Below are 23,848 nucleotides of genomic sequence, written 5' to 3' on the forward strand. Positions count from 1 at the left end.
TTGGGTATATACAAACATTCTGTTCTGTATACTTCATCATGTGTCATCAGTATGCGGCCGAACCAAAGAACATGTAATTTTGCTTGCCACACTGTGAGCAACATACTAGAGTGCAATGTTAAATGATAGCTGCGCTGTTAAGTGCACAGCAATTTAGCTGTGTGGCAACACTTCCATTGCACTGGCAACGCTGCCGATATGTGCAAGTCGTATATACACAAAGAAAATTGATAAAAAAAATTCAAATAAAAATCATGAAATTTTTAGCAAACAACTGCTAATGCACTCAAATCACTTATCACCGCAAGCACCGAGCACAAAACCGCACACATTTCAGACCGGAGGGGTCGCGCCCGCACACACACCCACACCAAACGCCAACAAAATGGTAAGTCTAAGGCCAACCCACTCACTGAAAGTCCCCACCAAAAAAAAAAACCGAAGAAAAAAAGTGGAGAGATAAAAAAAAAAAAAACGGGGCGATTGGCGCTATACACCCAATACTCCATTGTCCTTGATACTAATGCAATATGCGTCATCGTGCAGCATGCCGCATCGATGACGTCGGTGGAGGTGCTGCTGAATGAGTTCTACCAGCCGACGACGAGCAATGCACGAAAACGTGAGATCGAAACAAACTTGCTGGCATTCAAATCACAGCCAGAGGCCTGGCAGCTGTGCCTGCGCGTCGCCACAGCCAGCAATAGCTTCACAGAGAATCAATTCCTATGGTTCTTCAGCACCTCAACGCTGGAGCATACCATAACGCGCCGCTGGACACAGCTAACGGCGGCGGATCGGACGCTGCTGCGTGAAACGCTCTGGCACAGCTATGCCCAGCTGGTGGTGCTCACCGGCGCTCGACGGCATCGGGATACATTGGCGCAGCTGATCGCGCTGCTGGGCAAACGTGAGTTCCCCGAACAGGATCCCAATTATATACAGCACTGCATGGAGCTGACCAAAACCCGCTTCTGTCTGGGCATCAATCTGTTGCGCGTCACATCCGAGGAGGTGGTTAGCAATCGCGGCGACCTAACCACCGAATGGAAGCATTACTTTCACTCATGGTAAGGCTGCGTTTATAAATATCAAACATTGTATTTGTGATTCATGTAACTCAACTAATTGTGAGTCCGTCTACCCTTTTGCGTTGTGCTCTCTCTCTCTCTCTCTATCCCTGTGTGTATGTGCGTGCATGTGTGTAGCGTTTCCATGTGTGTACCCGATGTTCTGGAGCTGCTCACCAAATATCTACTAATCGCCGTCTGTCATATCAACGGCAAAGACATACACACGTCCATACCCAGCACCTTCATGGATTTCAGTCTAACCACAGCGCTACCAAATGACAATCAATTGAGGTATGTGTTAACTGAAAGCAAAAAAACATTATTTACTGGCAATCCTTTAACTAATTATTGATGTACAAGCTATCGATAAGCAACAGGTGTTCCACATTTAACTATCTACAGACCAGAAAGAAGAGTAACTTATTAGCTGCAGAAGTCGATTTTTTTCATTAAATTATTCGAGTTATTGTGCTTCTTTAGCCATTTCGTAGAAATTAGCTCTAAAAGCTTAGCATAAAGTTATCGATAACTAACTGTCGTTTCGTATATACGAAGTGTGGCATTACTTTTAAAAGAATACAGTTAAGAAATGTCTGGAAAATGTCTAAGCTGAGATTCAAAATTTCAAAAGTTATCGATAAACGTCGTTCAACTTTTATTTTGAAAATTGAATTTAAAAATGATCAGACCGCATTTAATTATGGGGATACTCCATTCTTTAACTTAGTAAACAGCAACTTAAAGTTATCGATAACCAACAGCTGTTTTGTAATGTTCGTCATATATCTATATAAAATATAAAGGAAAATTGCTGGAAATAAACCCAGAATCAACTGCAGTTGCATTCAATTTTTGCTATTAAGCTACAGCTGTTTAGCTACTTTTTTGATTTAACTTTTATAAACCCACAAAAAAGCTATTAATTACCCAACAGCTGTGCCATATTTAATTATAAATGATATGGAAATAGTCTGGAGCGTGGGAAGTATTCAATAAACAAGTTGCTGAGCTTAATTAAAAGTCTATCAGTGTAAGATTACGAAATGATATCGATAACCAAGATGTAGAAGAATCGATATCGATAAACTGCAGCTGTGATATCTTATTTATTACTGGATATGATTTTATAATTGAGTTCAAATAGGTCTACAGTGCACTTCTACAAGTTTCTGCATAGTTCGAATTTGAAATTAAGCTTTGCTTACTTACAAAAAGCTATCGATAACTCATGGCTGTGTTATCGTTAAACAGGAATGTGCTTGAAATTTGTTAAAAATCATTTCAAAATGATTTGAATAATCAATTATGCATACAAAGTAAACAGCATTAAAATTTCGTCGAAGCAGAAATCTTATCGAAGCATAATTAGTTTGAGGAGTACCCCTATGATTGCTCTTCACGATTCGTTTGTTAGCTCGATGAGCCCCTTTTTTGATGTTTTGTCTTTTACAGTTCCTCTGTACTGGAGCTGCTCAGCTGTGTACAGCATTTGGTATCCTGGATATGCACCGAACTGATCTCTGAATACTTCCTAATGAGCATACTCGATTTATCGCAATGGCGTCAAAACAATGAGCCCATATCCCTGGCCGCACTCTCTGTGCTAAACGAGCTCCTCTATCTGCAGAAGGTGTTGCCCTTTGCGGGCACATTGATGAACGGCGTCAGCGGCCTGCTGGAACAGCATAATCGTAACAAGCATCAGAGCGAAATGTATAGCGATAAGTTTCGTGAACTCTTGCGTCTCTATACCACCAAATATGCGGCGAAACTGTTTCAGGAGCCCGAAGTGCTCGAGCCATTTCTTAATCAACTTTATCGCTGCACCACCAAATGTAAGTGCAAACAGGTTGCATTCAGTTGAAACTTTAATTAAAATATTTATCTATCTTCATGCAGTACACGGCGCTCTGGACTTTACCGAAAAGCTGGACATCTGGACGCCCATTATCAAGGTGATTGCAGAGCAGCCAACGTATATGACGGCCTTTCATGGTGATATGATGATGAAGCTGGTGGATGAGATAATGCGACGTACACAATTTGAGATTAACAAGCCCGAGCTGGAGCTACTGGACAACGAGCTCATGGAGGATGATGTGCGTACAACAAAAACTATATCTAACTTAATCCCAGCTATTGTTGATTGTGGGCAGACTTTCGATTAGAGTGGTTTTTCTCTATTGCTTTTCACGCATGTTTACTTCATAACAAATATCAGCGATGTCTGTTGAAAAGGTTCCACAAATGGTGGCTAAACCAATTTTGAATTTGTTTAAAGCACATTTGACTCAGTTTTGAAACAGCTTTGAAGTAAGGCTGAAATGGACTTAAATACCTTTTTTATAATTTCTATAGACCATGTTTCACATTTGTGTACCATTCCGAAGTGGTTCACATAATTAAAACAACATGCAAACCGTTTATAAATCAGTTTTTCACCAATGCTTAGATATAAATATTTCTATGTTTATTGGTGTATTTCATTTAAGTTTCTAATTTTCGTCTAAACCAACTCAAAGACATCTTGACAACCCATTTTCAAAGTGTTGAAAAAAACGGATTAAACCGATTCGATTTACAGCCGAATATTTGCATCAATATATATCGATATCTAGCAATCGATCGCCTTTCTTTTCCTACATTGGGTCAGTATATCTTCTCGCCGTATAAAATACTTGTTTCCCATACTTTAAGGGTGCAGGAAATAATTATTGGTTCGATTTAAAAACGACATGGCCTCGTACTATATATCGATATCTAGCAATCGATAACGTTTCTTTTATTCAGGATTTGCTCTCACAAACTTCAGCTTACTTGTTACCAATTTTCAATAACTTCCAACCCGATTTCTTGCCTCGATACACATGTACCGATATCTCGTAGTCAATAGCTTTTCCTCCCTTCGTTTAATGGGTACAGGGTATAGAAACCGATAATAATCGATATCTAGTAATCGAAAGCTTTTAATTTTTACGTTGTTTTTGGGTATTTCATCTTTCTAATCATATTCAATTCGTTACAAAACCGGCTTTCAGCCTCCGTTATATATCGATATCTGGTAATCGATATCTTTTAATTTGTAAGTTTTTTTTCTGGTATCTCTTTCTAAACATTTTCAATGGGTATCAAATATGAAATGTAGATTTCCAGCCTCCGATATTTATCGATATGTAGTAATCGATAGTTTTTTGTTCTTTGATTCTATCCGTAGCACACACCAACAACGGAATGGCAACAGTTTCTGGACCAGTGCTTCGAGTGCCTGGCCCTGCTGGCAAGCACACGCGGCGCACACATCGTGTTTGCCCAAGTCTTTGCCCATTGGTCCCGCCCGCAGACGTATCTGTTGTCCCTGGAACTGGCCCTGGATCATGGCAGCGGTCGTTGTTATGAGATGGCGCGTAAGCTAAAAACGGCAAATGTTGGCGAAATATTGCGCGATTTTGCGACCGTCTGTCAGGCGGTGGTGCGTCTGGCCCCACTGATGGATCCAACGCAGGCGGCAGCCGACGTAAGGGGCGAGATGGAGAGCCAGCTGCAGGTGCTATCGGATCGTTTGCTGCAAACGCTGCATCTGCTGGCCAGCAATCGCGTGGGCGGTAGCGATTCGGAAAAGGCGAGCTTCCAGACCGACATGGATAATCTGTAGGTTCAGACCAAATATTCATCCACTTGGAATGCCCTTTGATAATATTCATTTATTTGCGACAGTTACGCTCAAGTTCTAATGGCCATACGCAGCATATTTCCGCTGTCGAGATGCCTCAATAGCGAACAGCTGCTGCATCGACTCTTTGCCGTATTGGGCAGCATATTTGCGGGCAATCCATCGCCATCGGCGGGTTCGCCCATTGTGCAGCAGGCGGCGAGCGAGGTGCTGCTCTTTATAGCTACTGTGATACGACCCAAATGTCTGCTGGATATACCCGAAATACAGAGCCTAATGCAGGCGGGACCCCGTCTGGGCGCCCAACTGCCGCGTCAGGTGTGCGTCAATGTGCACATCAGTCTGGTCAGCTATATGGTGCTGCCCTGGAAGAATGTGCCCGAGCTGCAGCAGGATTATCAGCGCCGCCAGTGGATGTTGCGGGAGTATATCGATGCGTTGTCACGCAATTTCCTGGAGCTCGATCTACCCGCCGCCGGTGAAAGCAAAGTGGCGGCCACAACGCTCAGCCTGCTGGGCACCTTTACGTCTCTCATTGAGTACTTCAAGGCGACGGGCGCCCATGCCAAGGATATGCTGGCACACACCTTTAAGGTGAGCAGTATGACAAACAGCTGCAGAGATTTGATAGTTATCCTAAACAATGTTTAAGTTTAGAGGAAGTTCAGTTCGTAGCGTTAAGTGAAGTCCTTCCGTATGCAAAATTGTCTCTTACTTTTGTAGCTCTATTGAGAATATTTTGATAGAGAATCAACTATTTTAACAGAAAGTATATATTTTCTTATTTAAATAAGGGCAAAATGTTCTTTTGCAAATGTAATAGACAAAAGTAAGCAGCTTTGATCCCATTCTTGAGTCCATCTAGCCATGCCCGTCCATCCGTCCGTTCGCGTCGATTTCGAAAACTACAAAATCTAGAACTTATAAATTGTAATGTAGATTCTCCTGCATCAAACGCAGCAGGCGCTTATCAGTTAATTCTATACTGCCTGCCATTTTCATGATTTCAATAATTATCGATTTAGCTAATTGATTTTTTTAAGCATAACTCGAAAATTATAGAAGCTGCAGACAACAAACTAGGTGTATAGCTTCTCGTATAGAATAAAACTATTTCACCCTCTCTTCCGCCTCAAAACTGAAGAAGGATAGAGATAGATAGATTTGTAAAGATAATGCCTTGCGCTTTGGTATAAACGTAGCCTTCTTCAAGGACTGCAGTTAAACAAGAAAACATTTTCCATATATGGAGCATGCATAGAGGGAGACTAGATTGTTTTTAACGACTGCCTAATTCAGGGTATCTCTTAGTCGGGCTGATAGCCTCTTTACTTGCCTCTAATTTACACTCTGTCTCACTCGTTCACTCATTTACTTCCTATCTCTCGCTCTCGCTCTCTCTCTCACGCACGCTCAGCCCATTTTAAACAAGGCGCTGGTAATCTTCAATAGCTTTGGGCTAAGCAGCATTGCCATGGCCATTACCGTCGCTGACTTCAGTCTGAGCATGCTGCGCACCCTGCCCATACATTTGGGGGCACAGTTCATCAAGGAGATGATCACATTGTTCATCGATGTCAGCAGCAGGTGAGTCTCTTCCGCACGCTAGCTGTCCCACTTTAATTGATGCATGCTATGGATTTTGTTTTTTAGGGAACAATTGACGCTCAGCCGGCTGGCTGTTATGGAGAAGGTGCTGCAAATGTTTCAGCTAATTGTGGAGCAGCCGGGCAACGCCTCACTGGTGCTGATGCCCAGCATTTTGACCTTTAGCACACAGCAGATATTGCCGCTGCTGCAGCAACAGAATGCGGCAACGGACAGCAGCGAGATTACCAGCCTGCTATTTGCGCTTTTCGACAGGTGAGCGAAGTCAATACGCACCTGCGGTCAATTGCTAATCCTTGTGCCTCATCCCGACAGCGTGCTCACCTGCAAGTGGCAATTCTTCTACAAGAATCAGCTGAGCAATGGCCATGGCAATGGTCATGGTCATGGCAGTGCCAATGGACAGCAGCAGCAGCAGTCATCGGCGACATCGCCGCCGCCGCCGGCGCACAATTTCAATTGCAGCGATAATCTGCATCCGGAACACTTTATGGCCATTATGAATGCGTATGGCCAGATGCTGGTCAGCGGCACAGATCCCAGCAATGTGCGCAGCGTTCTGGTCTCCATGCAGAATGTGAACGAGCGTAGTCGCCTCTATCAGCGGGCCCTCTTCAAGGAGCAGCTGTTGGCCTCCTTCCAGCGGGCGCTGATCAATCTGCTGTCGAGCGGCGAGGGTGCGCTCCATTTTGATCTGATTGCACAGGCACTGTATGCCATGGGTCAGGTGGATCGCCGCCAGTTGCACGAGAGCTTCGTAAATGCGGCATTGCCTGTTCCACAAACAGCGCTCGAGGAAATATGCCACACAACTGTACGTGTTACAATTGTCTATATAATTATTATAATTTATTGTGCATGCCTAAAACTAACACAAGGCGTAATGCATAGAAGCAGACATGTATTATGTGCGTATATATATGTTCGTGATACGTATCAAAAGTCGGGTTGTCTGTTTCTATGCATATAATAATGCCGAGGCGAGCTCTGCTTACAGCTTGTTCTAATCAACAATTTTATGCTCTTGCAGGACATTCCAACGTTTACGCAGAAACTGACGCAGCTCATGCAGGACGCGCACTGCGCGCATCTCAATGAGACGACGTAAGCGAATGCGTCAAATGGAAAAAATAAATAAAAAAAAACACATCAAGGAACACCCGCACACCGAAACAATCCCTCACTGTGTCTTCGTCCCTGTTATTTCATGTTGTTTTGTATATATATGTATATGTACTTGTGCGCGTCTAGATATATATCAATATATATATATATATATATATATATAGTTACGATAACTGTGCTGTCGGGCCAGCCAGTGTCCCTGCCCCACGCTCTGCGCTCAGCTGGTGTGTTCCTTTCAAGATATATGTGTATATCTATGTTTATGCAACTTCTGTGGTTTTTATGTCCTCGTCATAAGTCTGTTGAGGTCTATTGAGAAATTCACAAACAATTTATAAAAGACAATGTTAGCTTGTAATGCGATTCCGTTATATAAAGAGAAACAAAAAAAAGAAAAAGAAAACAAGAAAAAAAAAACAGAAAACAAATTTAAGAAATATAAACTATTATAATACCCATATACTATATTTAATCGTATTAATATTATATTATTATAAAAAAAAATGACATAATCAAATGCTTCTGTGTCCAAAATTTGCAAACAAAAGTCATATATGTATGCTAGCCTACACACACACACACACACACACATAGATATATATATACATATGTAGTTCGTATATCAATACATCAAATTAGCAATAATCCAAATTCGTATCCAAATGACGACGCGTTCACAATATTTAAAATGCATTCATTTACCTAATTTATTTTTACGTATGTAAAGTCCATACGACATCTGGAAACAAAATGTCCACATTAAACTAAACTTTAAGACCGATCGCTGCGTCAAATTCAAATTCTAATTTACTGCGAAAATGAAACTACGTGACATCATTTTATATTTTCAAAATGCATTTTTTGTGAAATAAAACTATTAAATGTTATGCAAGGCGTATTTTAATTTTTTTGAATTTAGATGTGGAAATTGTTGATGAATATTATATTAGAGGATTATATTGCAGGTTTTTACCCAGAATCCATTAAGGCGTGATCTAGTCAATTATGTTAACGGTTCTTGCTTCTTCTTACCTTAGCCCCACACTATGGGAAATGTGTACCTGATTAACTTCAGTTGTTGGAGTCGGATCTTTCTGAAATTTCTAGGGCTTAGCTATGAATTACAAAAGTCTGTGTATACCAGAGCGCAAGACTATACCTTAGGGCATAAGAGTTTTTCAATTATGGGTAGAACGGGGAGAGGTAAAAAAAAAATGTTTATAAATTTTACTCTATCTAGACTCTACCAGAACCTACATACCAAGTTTGCTGCATCTGGCACCTAAAGTTTTCGAGTTATGCCCAAAAAACCAATACGCAAAATCGATAATTATCGATGTGACGAAAATGTGAGGAGCTATTGAAGGAAATTTAGAGCCCGTTCTGCATAAGGTATAGGAACACGTACATATATATACATCGCTTAACAAGTCTCTAGCTTTTCTAGTCTTCGATTCAGCCTGAAAAACAACAGAGAACAGTATCTGTAATAGAAATGAAAAAAGTTGTATATAGATACAAATACAGATGCAGATCTGTACAATTGTATTTACTTCATCTTTTAATTCTCGACCTTCGTTTAACTTATTTAATAAAATACTTAAAAAATTCTATCAAAAACTGTTATGTCACTTTGTTTAAAGGCTTAAAAATTCCTTTTATACAATAAAAAGTTAAGATATGTAAGGATTCCAGATTACAAAGGGTTCTGAGAAAAAAAAAACTATACGAAAATCACGTTGACCTTTAAAATGTTGTTTATAACAATAAGAACACGTGGTTTCGATATTGTCTAGCTAATAAACCCTAATAATAGGCACTTCAGATAAGATATAGGCTATCAGCCAATTGGCGTCCAATTGGAACGCATCGAATGCGCATTTCTCATAAGAAACCAGTTGAATTCGAGCTGCAAGCAGTATACAAAGCATATTTCTAGGCTTAAGAGCTAAGTGTTGGCATGCAGAAGAAGAGTTGGAAGAGATTTGCACTCGATGCCGCCAGGTGAGGCTCTGTCAGCTGCGGCAACACACGCTTTCAACACGCGCTGCGGACGCAAAACAATAAGAACGCAAAATGCGAAATTAATCCAATGCCAAGCAATCCAAATGTAAATAACCAAAATAGAAGAGCACTCAAGAAAATAAATATATATATATATATATAAATATATTCAGCAAGCAGCAAGAGGACAGTAGACGTCGAGAGGCCAAAGGGCACACATGGCCGTGGTCCCGGAATAGGGAGGCAAGTCCTTAAAAGCGACAGCTTCCTTTTCATTGTTCCACTTACATTTCGGTTTTTGCATTCGCGTTCAGGTGTTGAAAACAAAAGGAAATACACACAGAATAAATGAAAAAAAAATAAAATATGCTGAAATTGAATTTAAATGAAAAGCGAAAGCAAAATACAGCAAGAACAACAGGAACAATAGCAAAAATTATAATAATAAACAAGAAGGAAGAGAGAATACAAAAAAATATCACCCACTTCCGTTGCAGGTAGTTTTTGCACAGGTAGTCCCTATTTTGCATACACAGCGCGAGCGAGACAGCGAGAGTTTGTCAGCGAGGATCACATGCGCATCCTGCGGAAGTGTGTGAAACTAGAGATGACACACTATGTGCCTAGCACGAGCATGACCCATAAGTTGTAGACACGCACGCGAACATTTTGAATATATATTTACGTTTATCTGACTGACAATTACAGTCTGTATATACACATTCATACATGTTTTTATTCCATTTAGTTGCTGTAAGTTTTGCTATCTTTAATCACTATTATTTCACTGTAAATGTTATTTAAATAGATATATAATAGATAAATATATATATAAATACTTATTGTCTTAAGTAAACATGTTGGTTTTTATCTAGTACTCGTGATATCTTGCTCGTGTCACGCCAAAAGGCACGATCTATTTAACTGCCAAAGCCCGTTATACTCTGTTCTCTTACGCCCTTATAGGCGTTACAATGGGACTCTTTAACCCCACCATGACGAAAACAATAACCTTTGAATGCATAAACATGTGCACATTGCAGCATCCGGTACGAAATGGTCTATCGATATGTATATCGATTATCTAGTTGGATATTGTGCTAAGCCAGCTTCGTGTTTTTGCACGTGTTACACAATAAGACACGACTCTGTATTAACTCAGAACTCTATTAATGCACAATATTATTATTAAATAAATAGTTATGATGTTGATTGCGACTCGTTTCACGCAGTAAGGAACATTTTACTACTTCATTTAATTCTATTAATTTATATATAAAGGACTATTTCACTAAAAAATACTCAGTTTGCATTGTGAACAAAGAGCTAAGCATCGATATATACTTATCGTTACGCTTTGGCATCGAGCTGGTACGGGCACAGCTTTGTCTAGGTATCGTGTCACGCGCAGAAAGCACGAACTGCGCTCATTTCTAGCAGCCACAACACTTTTTAGCCCCAACATGCGATCGCTGCGATTACGTATCCAGAAACGAGAAGCAACAACAACAACGGGAGCAACAGCCAATGACAAGTGAAGACACCACAAAGCGCTGGTCTGGCCGGCTAGAGAGTGGGAGGGGGGGGGGGGGGGGGCAGGAGTGTGAAATTTGGTTTGCAAATGAATCGCGCGCATTGGGGCATACGCTTAACACTTGATTGGGGGTCAGTTGGGGCGCGCATAGTCCAGCCGCCGCTGGACGACTATAATTGACCGAACGCGCCGCCAGACCACACACAGTTGAGCATTGGCAGCGCAACGAGCAGTAGTTTGATCGAGCACAAGAGCCGAGCGTCGCCAGGATCAAAAGACAAGAGCAGCAGAAGAGCAAACAGGAGCAGTTTAGAAGAGCCTAAGGATGTCTGTGGAAACGGTGCAGGAGACGCTGCAACAGGCGGCAACGGCGGCGACAACGGGCAGCACCAGCGGCTTCATGCTAAGCCCCCTGCTAACCGGCCTGGTGGGCACAATTTTGATCATGGCCCTTTATGAGTACTGGCATCGCAATACCCGCGAATATCGGATGGTGGCCAATATACCATCGCCGCCGGCCTTGCCGCTAATTGGCATGGCCCATATGGCGGCCGGTTTGAGCAATGCCGAGATTCTATCTGTCGGCCTGGGATATCTGAACAAATACGGTGAAACGATGAAGGCCTGGCTGGGCAATGTACTGATTGTTTTCCTTACCAATCCCAGCGACATTGAGCTTATACTGAGCGGACATCAGCATCTGACCAAGGCCGAGGAATATCGTTACTTCAAGCCCTGGTTCGGTGATGGTCTGCTCATCAGCAATGGCCACCATTGGCGTCATCATCGCAAAATGATTGCGCCCACATTCCATCAGAGCATATTGAAGAGTTTTGTGCCCACATTTGTCGATCACTCGAAGGCCGTATCGGCGCGCATGGCCAAGGAGGCGGGCAAATCGTTCGATGTCCACGATTATATGTCACAGACCACCGTCGATATACTGCTGTCGACGGCCATGGGCGTGAAGAAGCTGCCGGAGGGCAACAAGAGTTTCGAGTATGCCCAGGCTGTGGTCGACATGTGCGACATTATACATAAGCGTCAGGTGAAGCTATTGTATCGCCTGGACAGCATCTATAAGTTTACCAAGCTGCGCGAGAAGGGTGATCGCATGATGAACATCATATTGGGCATGACACGCAAGGTGGTTAAGGATCGCAAGGATAATTTCCAAACGGAATCGCGCGCCATTATCGACGAGGTGGAGGAGACGCCCGCCAAGCAGGCACGCGCCACAGCCCCAGCCGCTGCCAAAAAGGAGGGTCTGCGCGACGATTTGGATGACATCGATGAGAACGATGTCGGCGCCAAGCGTCGCCTGGCCCTGCTCGATGCCATGGTCGAGATGGCCAAGAATCCGGACATCGAATGGAACGAAAAGGACATTATGGATGAGGTGAACACGATTATGTTCGAGGGACACGACACCACATCGGCCGGCTCGAGCTTTGCTCTATGCATGCTGGGCATACACAAGAACATCCAGGAGCGCGTCTTTGCCGAACAAAAATCGATCTTTGGCGACAATATGCAGCGCGATTGCACCTTCGCCGATACCATGGAGATGAAATATTTGGAGCGCGTCATCTTGGAAACGCTGCGCATGTATCCGCCAGTGCCGTTGATTGCCCGCCGCTTGGATCACGATGTGAAGCTGGTCAGCGGACCATATACGGTGCCCAAGGGCACCACCGTGGTTGTGCTGCAATATTGTGTCCATCGTCGTCCCGACATCTATCCCAATCCCACCGAATTCGATCCCGACAATTTCCTGCCGGAGCGTGCCGCCAACAGGCATTACTATAGCTTCATACCGTTCAGTGCGGGACCGCGCAGCTGTGTTGGACGCAAATATGCCATGCTGAAGCTGAAGGTGCTCCTCTCCACGATTGTGCGCAACTTCATTGTCCACTCCACCGATACGGAGGCGGACTTTAAGCTCCAGGCGGACATTATACTCAAGCTGGAGAATGGCTTCAATATTTCGCTTGAGCCGCGCAAATATCAAACAGCCGCGTAGATAGAAGATACCCTGTAAAACCAGCTCCGTGACCCGCTCTGTATAGCTATATATCCTGTATATATATATGTCCATGCATGATATCGTAGTCGAACCCGAATCGAGCCTACCCCCCCCCCCCTTCTACCACCACACCCCTCTCCAAGAAAACAAACCCCCACAGTCAGCCAGAGAGTCAAACTTTGTGTGTGTGAGCTAAGCGCATCTTGAAAAAAAAAAAATCGAAAAAAAAAAAATCGTAGGAAAACATTTCTTAGAGAAAGTTACATTTTTGTTTGTTTCTTTTTGGTATAAGCGGTTGGTGTCCTTATATCTTACATAATATACACATTTATATGCATATATATCCATATGATATCCTATTATATTCACACTTTTTTTTTCATAGCATGTATTGTGATTTATATTTTTTTTTTTTTGCTCTTTGTTTATAATATTTATTAAGTCACATGGTTTATATGAAACCCAAAAATTATGAAAAATATATAAAGCAACGCAAATGCAGTCAAAAGAGCTGCAAAAACATACAGAATCGAAGTCGTTTTCCCTGGTACTGGGACATTAAAGGGTATCTACTTTGAGGTTAGAATTGATTATATTCGTTAGAAAGATTCCAAACATATTCTGGATTGAACAGCAGCTGATTCTTAAGTGAAGCACTTAAATCTACACTTTCAGATGGCTTTCAAAAGTATTTCCCTCTGAAATTACAGATCTAATGCATTGGGACATTAAAGGGTATCTATTTTGAGGTTAGAATTGATTATATTCGTTAGAAAGATCCCCAACATATTCTGGATTGAACAGCAGCTGATTCTTAAGTGAAGCGCTTTAAGATACACTTTCAGATGGCTTTCAAAAGTATTTCCCTCTGAATTTACAGATATAATGCATATCATATTAGAAACCGAGGTATCTCTTGGTTGTTCTCGATCTATTCATATATACGCTTAAAGTACGTCATATATGGAGATATTTCAGTCTAACTGTTCAAAGCTACATGCAAACGTTGTCATACATAACCCTAAAATGTTCAGCGAACATAAACTCAAACCAATTCGATTGATCAATGCCGATTTTTGATAAGATCAGACTGTAACGGTAACCGAGTTTCCTCTGTGGCAGACACAACCATGATCATTCGAGTTTTATTTGTTTTGCTGTTTGTATTTTGGCAGTTGTGCACGCGACAGGTCAGTCATGCTTCAGGGTTGTCAAGCGAATCGATAAAAGGGTTTGAGGTTAGGTTCGCCCGGGCCTGCACGGCGACTGCGGCAATTGCAATAAAAAGCAAAACGAATGTACAAACTTCCGGCTTGCACACTAAATGGGCGCATCGAGTTACCCGCCGAACAGGTAATGGCTATTAAAAAAAAAATACAATAATACAAAAAAAAATTGGTAACCATAGCCGGGACGCCTCAGCTTGCCCCGGTTGCTATTTGCCTAGCGCGCAAAAAAGGACAATGACCAAACAGAAAACGTTTGGCGGCACGACGCCGTGCGCTACATGTGTGTGTGTGTGTGTGTGTGCGCGTCTGTGTGTGTCTAAGGACCTGCCAGTCCTTTTGGCCGTCCGCACCCCCTTCATTAATCTTGTTAGCATCGCGCTGGCTTGAAAAGGAAGAGCGGAAGAAACCGAAAGGATTTCCGTTTCGTAATACGATGCTCAACGCTGGCTGGAAAATTGGATAAGAAAACTGGCTTAAGGCTTAAAAGTGAAAGCCGACTCACTCACACCTACACACACACACACACACACACACAAACAGCAGCTAATACTCACGTCGAAAAGTATCGAGTATCGAGTATCGAGCCCCGTTCAGCTCCATTTGATTCATTTGCTCCACTTGGCCAGCGATAAAATGCTGTTTCCTGATAAAATGCTGTCATTATTTCAACAATGGCATTTGCATTTGTCACAATCGCAGCAATCGTCGCTGGGCCGACGCCGATTAATCGCATTACTTAAACGCTGGCCCCAAAAAAAAAAAAAAAAAATAAAAAACTAAATATGAGGTGTCAACTTAACTTAGTGAAAGGTAGCGCAGCCTTAACATAATGCTAATAAATATGCACGAACATCGGCGCAAATAATGGTATCCAAGGACAAAGCCACTTTTATGGCAGCGCGCAATACAATATTTTGACATTGCGACGCATTAGTGCATTAAATAACTAAAGACATGCAGCGCAGGTATCGATGCCCTTGATTGGGAATGGGATGCAGATCGATCAATCATCGCGGGTGCCAAGTATCGATGTGGACAGTGCCCAGTTTTTGCATCGCTAATTAGTATTTTCTAATTGTGCGTGGGTGGTGTTTTTTCTTTTCGTTTTTTTTTTTTCTTTTTCTATTTTTTTATATTTATTATCCCAATACATTGTGAAACAAGTGTGCATAATAATAATTTAATGGTTCAATTGATTTAAAAGCGGTTTTTTAAAGCGATGCAACGGAAAAATGAAGATTTTATTCGCCATAGGCGCCTGCACTACGCATCATGTTTACTTCCTGCTATAAAGTAAGTTGCCATTTAATTAATAAAACAAATACATTCATACATATATAATGCATTTTAATACATACATATGTATTTCAACACTTAGTGTTTGTTTTATGCGCTTTCAATGGCCATTGCTGCGGCTGTGGCTAATTAGCAGATGAAGGTCAGCGAAGGGGGGGTGGGGGAGGGAGGTACCTGTTGCGGCGCTTCGCACACAAAGGCAAAGCAAACAAAATTAATATGTATACTTTCGCAATGACAGTTGCGCCTGCGCTTGTAGTTACATACATATTTATGTACATACATATGCACACAGGCACATCCAAACAACCTTGCAGCAGTTGAAAATAAGTTTGTATTAAGTGCAATGCCCAATGGCGTCCACTGCGGGGGTTGCCCATTTGTCAATAATGCGCTTATCAGTACATGTTGGCGCAACAGGATGTCGTGGTTGCCAGACTAATTGCTTTGCTATTCGTGACGTCAGCACAGCTGGTCGCCTCAACTGTTGCGCGCTGCATACGCATATGCTAATAAGGAATGCAAAAAAAGCTCGATTATTTATCGATTGCATTGACATCTCGAATTACATCGATAATCATCATGTTTTTTTTTGTTGTTTACATTCGCAATTGAAGTTGCTTGTGTGCATACTAATGGCCATGTGTTTGTTTTCATTCGCAATTAAAGTTGTTTGTGCTAAATTTACGTGTTATGGCAACAGTGTGCAGTGATACTTCTTCTTCTATTATGTATGCACATTAAAAAATAATGGACTGTTTAATGACATTTGTGCGGTGGTGCTTGCAAAGGGAAGCTAATTGAAATATAATTAATGCTCTATTAATTTATTAATTACGCGCTGTTTATCCTGTCAGACGTCCTGTAAGTAAAAAGCTCTTAAAATATAACAATTAAGGCTGCGAAACGAATTTGAACGGAACTAGTCAGCCCGGAATTTATATATACATACATGTATACATTTTTTTTACCATGAATTATAAAAATGATTTTTGTTAGCATGGGAAATTTAGCTTGCAGCCAGTACATATAGATTTTCGAGTATTTTAATGCAGTCTCATATTGTTTGAAGGTAATTTTTGTTACTCTGGGCCATTGATTGAGCTGTTTCCGGGCTGTCATTGTCGTAATTGTCGCTTTATAGCCATTCACCGAAGACCCCACACTTTGCGCTGTGAATTGTGTGTAAACAAATCTTGAAATTTTGGCAAATCTTTGTCCGACGCATTATCAAATTCAAGTTGGCCATCAAATGCTGCCACAATGGTCCTTAGAAGCAGCTTCGGGGAATGCACACAGCGCGAGTTGTGCCAGTGAATGGGCTGAATAAGTACAAGGACGAGAATGCGGATAGCTCAATCAATGCAAAATGCCAACTCTGCCTGGAGAGTTGCACATTCATTGGCAACAACTGGCAACAACTGGCAACAACTGTCAAAATTGTTGCTCAGACAATTGAGAGTTGATGTCTCAATGTGCACCACCCCGGGCGCATAAGTCAAAACATGAACCAGCAGCAGCAACAGCAGCGCACACGTGGAGAGAGGACAAAATTCCAGGGACAGCAGGCAAACATGTGCAGCCTGGCTTTGGGGACACTGAGCTAAAATAGAAACAGAATCATCTCAAATCGAAAACAGCCAAAACAAGTCAAAGTGCTCGACCAGAAGATACCCAGACTTGAGCTGTCGTGTGTGTGTATATAGACAAAACTTAAGAGTACAGCACAACTTTCTGCAGCAGCTCTGCATGCGTTCTTGCTTAACTTCGGTGTTTATTGTCCGATCTAAATGAAAATTTAAAAGTGAATATCTGAAATATAAATGCGTTTGAGCTCAATATAATACACCCTGTCCCAAGCTCTTAAAAGTTTCGATTTATGCTCAATATGCCTTCTCTCAAAAGCGATATTTATCGATATTATTAAAATAAGGAAAAGTATTAAATAATAATATAACTAATATGGTATGCAAGAGGTTATCTTTAACTTTTCATGTCTCTCGCTTATCTAGTTTCCCAGATCGTTAAGGCAGAAAGATCGACTCAACTCTTCCTCCTGAATAGGTTCAGAGTTGCTTTGCTTTGGCCTGTTACATACCTTGGCACTAAAACATGATACCCTTTTTTGTATTAATTTCCAATGGGTATAGGGAAAAAAAACACATGTTATCCTCGTGGACGCCTTGGGAGCAGATCCGAGCAGCACATACATACATATGCAAATGAGCACAATATGTGCTGGCAAACGGGAATTTTGAATGAATTTTGGACTATCTATTTGGAATTGAATGCTCTGATTATGCGCTGCGTAGCTTAGGTCAACCGCAGGTCGCTGCTAATCGGTTTATCAAAGTGTTAAAACCCGGCCTGATGTCCTGTTGTGCCGTTGTCCCGTTGTTCCGCTCAACCTGCCGCCGACCTGCCGCTTAAGCGCTTAACGACTTAGCCACAAAGCGCACACTTAAGTGCCTCCATTGTCCGGCTGAAGTGCAGCCACTCGACGAGCCTGCAGACTGATGCAAAACTATTTGAATGCTGCACTGGGTACGGCTTAGAGTCGGGCTAATGTCTAAGCCAAATGAAATCGTTTAATTGACACCGCAAAATTCTAAATCCAAGATCTGTTCCTTAACTCGGTCTTAACTCTTGGCATAAGCTATCCTGGTTACGGGCTTCATGAATGAACACAGTATACAAAGCGTGGTTAAATGCATTGTTGCTGCTTGCTCTAGTTTAACTCAGATATGATAAACTCTAAGGTTTTTGAATGAATAACGTATTGACAGTTAAAAACTTCACTATGCTCCTTACATATGAATGGAATCTTATTAAACTTGGACTATTATAAAATTCCTTTATTATCAACCAAACTCGAGTTTTTGCATTATAATATATGTATATCCTGAACACATTAAAATGGGTAAAAGGGGTATAATATAATGTATTTGTGCAAATGTATGTAACAGGCAGAAGGAAGCATCTCCGACCACATGGAGTATATATATTCTTGATAAGCATCAATAGCCGACTCGATCTAGTTCTTCTTATATAACTGAAATGCCTTATCTAGTCGATCTACTATATCATCTTTTCCGTTCATTTCTTCAGGAACAATCGATCGAAAACTATCGATCAAATATTATATAAATAAATATAAAAATATATATGGAAAAGTTCTCTGTTTCTTAAGACATACTAATCAACCTCAGGAATTAGAAGCCACGCTATGCTTTGAGCAAAATCTTTTCAAGATCGGACCACTATATAAAACAGCTTCTATATTAAAAAGTGATCTTAAAACTAAACACTTTAGGTCACGTTCATGGCTTCTTAGAACTTCTTTTAGATTATTTTAGTAAATAGATTAGATAAAAGAAGAAATTACCCGGCGTTGCACAGTCGAATAAATTTTCTTAAAAATCCTTCAACCTTTCTTGGATTTTGAATATAATTTATTCGCAAAATGATTTGCCAAATGAATCAATATATACTAAAACGTATATATATATTAAAGAAATATTGATTTATCGTCATTTCCTTTCGCCTTTAACTAATGTACTTTTTAGTCAAACCACAAAAGAATCTTTCGTCTTTTATGAATATTTTTCTAAGTCAAACCCCAAAACAACAAAATTGTCTTGTAAATCGGTATATATATATCGTATATATACATTCACATACGCAAAGATCGAACTAAATAGAGATTTATTTTGATAAGTTCCTCCCCTGAGTTCACCCCCCGTTCAAGCAGAAGTATTGTTAAGGAATTTGTACCGAAATGTCTTATTAAACGAAGCAAATGCAAAGCGCGTGTTCGAACGCGTTGGCAGGATCAATGCGAACAGCACCTGGCGAGGTAACGTTATATGCCCAGCCCGAGGAGCCGGGTGACAAGCGGCCCAGACTCAAACTCGTAACCAGGCGAGGAGTGACTGGAGGCTGGCGGCTGGCTGCTGGCTGCTGGAGTCGGCGCACATGCCACAAACGAATAATGAGTTATTACATGAAATGATTTATGAATGAATATTCAATATTCAATGGGTGACATGCGCTTCGTTGGGGGCGTGTCCCAAAATAACTGTGCAGAGCTCACGAAAAACCAAAAGCCGCGCTGTGTAACCAAATACAGCGGCAGAAGGTCGATCACGATTTTTTGCTGGCCAAGGAGTTGGAGTAGGATGAGGCGGAGGCGGAGGCGGAGTGCCAGAGGGTATCAAAGGGAATCCCACAATGAATATTCATCTGCCTAAGCCTTTGGCATAAAAAAAAAGACGAGGGCATAATTAAACGGAGCCAAGAAAAAAAAGGAATCAAATTGATTTTTGACAAGCAACGGGAAATTTCGGCAAACGGGAATTGAAAATTTTGAAATATGAGAGTGAGAAATCGAAGGTGTAATCAGAGCGAGCGAACAGCTAAGATATTGTGCAACTCTCCCTCTCCCTCTCACTGTCTCTCTCTCTCTCTCTAGCTCTATATATAGAGCTAGCAAGGGCGTGTCGCATTACCTGGCGCAATATTAATAAGCATAACGGTGCTTCGGGGCAGGATTTTGCTTTTCACTCCTAACGGCGCTGCCAGATGAACAGTTAGCGCAAGAGAAAACTCTCTCGGGGCACCCACAAGGGTACGCGCGCCGAGCCTAGACAAACACACCTGGAATACGAAACCTGGAACTGGCCTGGCCCTGGCCCTGGCTCTGGCTCTGACTGTGGACCTGGCCTGGGGGTTGTAGGCGCTGCGGCTCACTCGTATTACCCGAAACGTCCAAGAGCGGGCGCTGCAGATGCAACTGCCGCATTGTTATGCCACAACAGCTTCCCCCCTCCCCCTCTCTCTCTCTCTCTCTCACTCGGCGCACGGGTCGTTCTGGTCTTTGGGTTACTTCATCTTCTTATTTTATTTTTCTTAATGATTTTCTTTTCTTACTGCCTCGAGCGGGGACTCTCTGTGTGTGTGTGTGTGTGTGTGCGTGTGTAGATAATTTTGCATCATTTCGGCATTGGGCGGGCTTTGTCTTGTGCCCCGAGCGCCAGGCCCAGGGCAGCTGCGCGGGCGCAGGACGGCACAGCACAGTAAAGAGGACAATTTACCAGGAGACCCAGGCCATTAGCACTAGATTTTAATGATGCATATCCATTATAATCAGTAAATTATTATTTGGGAATTTTGGTGGGAATCTTTTACGAGTTCTGCTAAATTATCTAGGATTATTTTCTACTATTCTTAAGACTTGTCTCGTTATAAGGCAGATAATTGAAAACATATCTAAAACTATATAGGCAAATTACACTGTATGTGGCTGATTGACTGACTGACTGACTGATTGACTGACTGACTGACTGACTGAATGATTGGTGACTAACTTACATTTCGCTGGGAATTTTTGGAGTGCGTTCTGTATAAGCATAGAGGATTATTTTCACCAAACCATATCTCGTTTTATCATTGACTGATTGATGGATTGATTGACTGACTGACTGAACGATTGGTGAGCAACTTACAGTTTTCTGGGAATCTTTTGAGAATGTTGCGCTGGATAATTCGCATAGAAAGAATCTTACCGCTATATGCTTAAACTTTGCATTTTCACCCGCATGTGTGGAAAATAGGTGGAAACTGTTTTATATATTTTATTTTGTTGCGTTTATCATGTGTTCGGCATCAATTTGTGAACTTTGTGTAAATACAAATAAGACAGATTATTGGCAAAAATAAACTGCATTTTATTGGCAGAAAATGTTGATTAAATTTCCAAATGAGATGAGAGTTCCGTGATTCGTTTTTGTTCAGTCGATATTGAATTACTGTCAAAAATTATTCGTACATCAAAGTATTGCGTACAATTGTCGAAATAATAATAATAATTTAATGAAAAATGCTTTGCTTGGGATCTGTTTAAATATGAAAAAAGTTAAGTTAAGTTATAAAAAATACTTTGCCCGGGTAAGCCGGGTAGCATGCCTGCTAGTATATACATATTATACTACTTGTTATATAAATGCGAGATGGAAGTTTATTTATTAATTTTGTAATAATTTTTTTCTATCAATATTTAACATTTAACATTCTAAAATGTTCTGTTTTTTTACATACTCAACAAAGAGAGAAATCCCTTAACGTTTATCATCTTAATTATCTAATCATGATGAGCCTTAATGATCTATAAGCTGGCAAATGTAATGTGAACAATCATCAATTAGAATCTGTGTATAAGCCCCTCGCTTGCTGCTCTTGAACTGAGATTATTTTGATGTGATCCTAAACCGAAACTCAAATGTTATGCTTTTGCGGTTTTTGTGCTCATGCTCATTGCCCTGCTGCTCATCAATATGCAGGACGTGGCGAGTGTTGCGAGCGCTGTAATAAAAAGGAAAAGTTCTCGGGGCCACATGTTTAAATGTAGACCGTATGGGAAATTTAAAAATGAAACACTTGCAACGATTCCCATTCCCACGTTGTGCAGTTGTGCTGCAGCACATTCGGTTGTGTGCTCTGTCTGCTGTCATTTATCAGGACATGGGCACATAGAGGGAGGGGGGCGAGGCGGCTCATTTGAATAAAAAGCAAGCGGCGCGCTCAAGCGCAGTGCCTTGTGCCTTACCGGAGCGCCTGGAACTCGCAGAGCCCAACAGCTTTACCCAGCCCAAAAGCAACCCAACTACTCGACGATCCTTGGCCAATGCGTTCGCTTATGCAAATGTTGCCATATCTGCTGTCTATGTGTGCCACAGAGTCCTGTGTGTGCCTCACTTGCTGAGTTCCTGTATTCGCTGTCTGTGTGCGTGTGTGTGTGTGTGTGTGTGTGCCTGTCTCTCTGTTTGTGTGTGCCGCATGTCCTTGCATGCTTCGCCGCTTATGAAAATGAACATGATATGCTGATTTAATTCCGTTTTTTTTGTTATATATATGCATATATATATAGACCTTGTCCATTGTGACGGGACGGTCTGACTAAGACCCTTGGCCCATAGAGCACATATGCTGTGTGTGTGTGTGTTTAATGCTAATGACGGTGCATGTTTCATTGTCATTAAGAGCATGGCATGTAAATTAAAAACCGTTAGAATATTTTGAAAAATGTGCCCGAAAAACTTGGATACTCGATATATGAAAATTGTTGTGCCTAAATATCAGCAAAGAGCTTGAGAAGCTTTTACCTTTTATTGCAAGTGTTTGAATATGTGAATTTGTATATTAAATAGATAAAATAAAACTGTTTGCAAATGGGAAAATTTGTGTATAAGATCAGCGATTGCTGATCCTAAATATTCATGTTGGAAACTAAGCCATTAAAATGTGAGGTGAGAAACTTAGGAACTCCTGCAGCAAAAATGATCTATTGGCCATCAGTTGTCAAATCTGAGATCGTTTAGAAAATAACACAGATTTGACAACTGACTGAAAAAAGACCGAATGGAAAATATAAAGTAGAACAAAGATAGTTGATCTCGCAGCCAAGATCATCTTTTGTTTCCCGAAAATCATTTTTATATTGGGAAATAGAAGTTCTCTTTAGTTGCAGTGCTCGTAGATACGAAATGTTAGAGCTTTGTTCTATTTTAAGGGTTGTCAAATCTGAGATCGTTTAAAAAAACCTCAAGACCTGATTTAAAGTTCGGCGACCGAAGCTTGAACAACATCTAAGATCTCTGCGCTGTGTAACGATCCGTAACAATAACTTTACGAGCATCACAACTAACTGAGTTTAATGTGTAATGCTTGAGGATCAGCGATCGTGAGTAAAATAATAGAAGAACTTACTTGAAGATCAGAGATCGTAAAATTTTTAGTCCTTGAGGACCAGCGATATTGAGTAAAATGCGTGAAAAACATACTTGAAGATCAGACATCGCAACACTAGAAGCTTAGAGACTAAAACATTATAATTTGAAGTGCTTGGCAGCTGCTTTCACTTTGATGATCTGGAATGATTTCTGACTAAACAGCTTGGGGATTCAACAAGGATCAGTGATCGCGAAAACTTAGAGCTTTCGAAAACAATCTACTCAGATGAATCTACTCAAGAAGTCAAGAACCTTAAATGCCAGAGCCTGATGAATAATAATTTGAACTTTTAGAACTTTGGAAGTTCATGGAATGAAACTCTATGATCATATTGGAATCTTAAAACCTCACAGAATATACCTAAAATATTTTAGGCACGCTAAGAACCGAACTTTAATTTAATTTAATTTCTTTAAAAAAAAAAGATACTTTACTTGGGAAAGTTAAGATCTTATTAGACAAAGCTTTCAGATGATTCAATTTTGGCAAACGTTG

At 41.2% G+C, this 23,848-nt stretch overlaps 2 protein-coding genes and 1 long non-coding RNA gene across 4 annotated transcripts; all 3 read left to right on the forward strand.

The window, feature by feature from the left end:
- The first annotated feature begins 180 nt into the window (after positions 1 to 180).
- ebo (ellipsoid body open) lies at positions 181 to 8,363 on the forward strand. Of its 2 annotated transcripts, XM_064682629.1 has the most exons (11): positions 184 to 388; positions 547 to 1,070; positions 1,209 to 1,364; positions 2,526 to 2,908; positions 2,973 to 3,172; positions 4,288 to 4,721; positions 4,788 to 5,337; positions 6,161 to 6,330; positions 6,397 to 6,606; positions 6,667 to 7,165; positions 7,382 to 8,363. In XM_064682629.1, the coding sequence occupies exons 1-11, from the start codon at positions 281 to 283 to the stop codon at positions 7,457 to 7,459; spliced, it is 3,312 nt and encodes a 1,103-aa protein (XP_064538699.1). In that variant the 5' UTR covers positions 184 to 280; the 3' UTR covers positions 7,460 to 8,363. The 2 variants fall into 2 exon arrangements, with proteins under 2 accessions (XP_064538700.1, XP_064538699.1); XM_064682630.1 differs by lacking the exon at positions 1,209 to 1,364 and having other exon boundaries at positions 181 to 388.
- Positions 8,364 to 9,358: 995 nt separating this feature from the next.
- LOC135428598 (uncharacterized) lies at positions 9,359 to 10,244 on the forward strand. The gene is made up of 3 exons (XR_010436282.1): positions 9,359 to 9,586; positions 9,654 to 9,723; positions 9,795 to 10,244. It is a non-coding gene; the product is annotated as an uncharacterized LOC135428598 (long non-coding RNA).
- A 962-nt stretch (positions 10,245 to 11,206) lies between these two features.
- Positions 11,207 to 13,569, forward strand: LOC135428575 (cytochrome P450 4g1). The gene has a single exon (XM_064682641.1). The coding sequence runs from the start codon at positions 11,340 to 11,342 to the stop codon at positions 13,035 to 13,037; it is 1,698 nt and encodes a 565-aa protein (XP_064538711.1). The 5' UTR covers positions 11,207 to 11,339; the 3' UTR covers positions 13,038 to 13,569.
- The last annotated feature ends 10,279 nt before the right edge of the window (positions 13,570 to 23,848 follow it).

This window comes from Drosophila montana, unplaced genomic scaffold, assembly GCF_035044405.1.
Source record: "Drosophila montana isolate Dmon_TW-CO22-7 unplaced genomic scaffold, ASM3504440v1 contig_2482_1, whole genome shotgun sequence".
Taxonomy (NCBI): domain Eukaryota; kingdom Metazoa; phylum Arthropoda; class Insecta; order Diptera; family Drosophilidae; genus Drosophila; species Drosophila montana.

Excerpts from the sequence above, each read along its gene's own strand:
- ebo (XM_064682629.1), top strand. The coding sequence starts at position 281 with ATGCACTCAAATCACTTATCACCGCAAGCACCGAGCACAAAACCGCAC. Across the intron at positions 389-546 it reads CACCAAACGCCAACAAAATG|CATGCCGCATCGATGACGTC; the intron begins GTAAGTCTAAGG and ends GTCATCGTGCAG. Across the intron at positions 4,722-4,787 it reads CAGACCGACATGGATAATCT|TTACGCTCAAGTTCTAATGG; the intron begins GTAGGTTCAGAC and ends TATTTGCGACAG.
- LOC135428575 (XM_064682641.1), top strand. The coding sequence starts at position 11,340 with ATGTCTGTGGAAACGGTGCAGGAGACGCTGCAACAGGCGGCAACGGCG.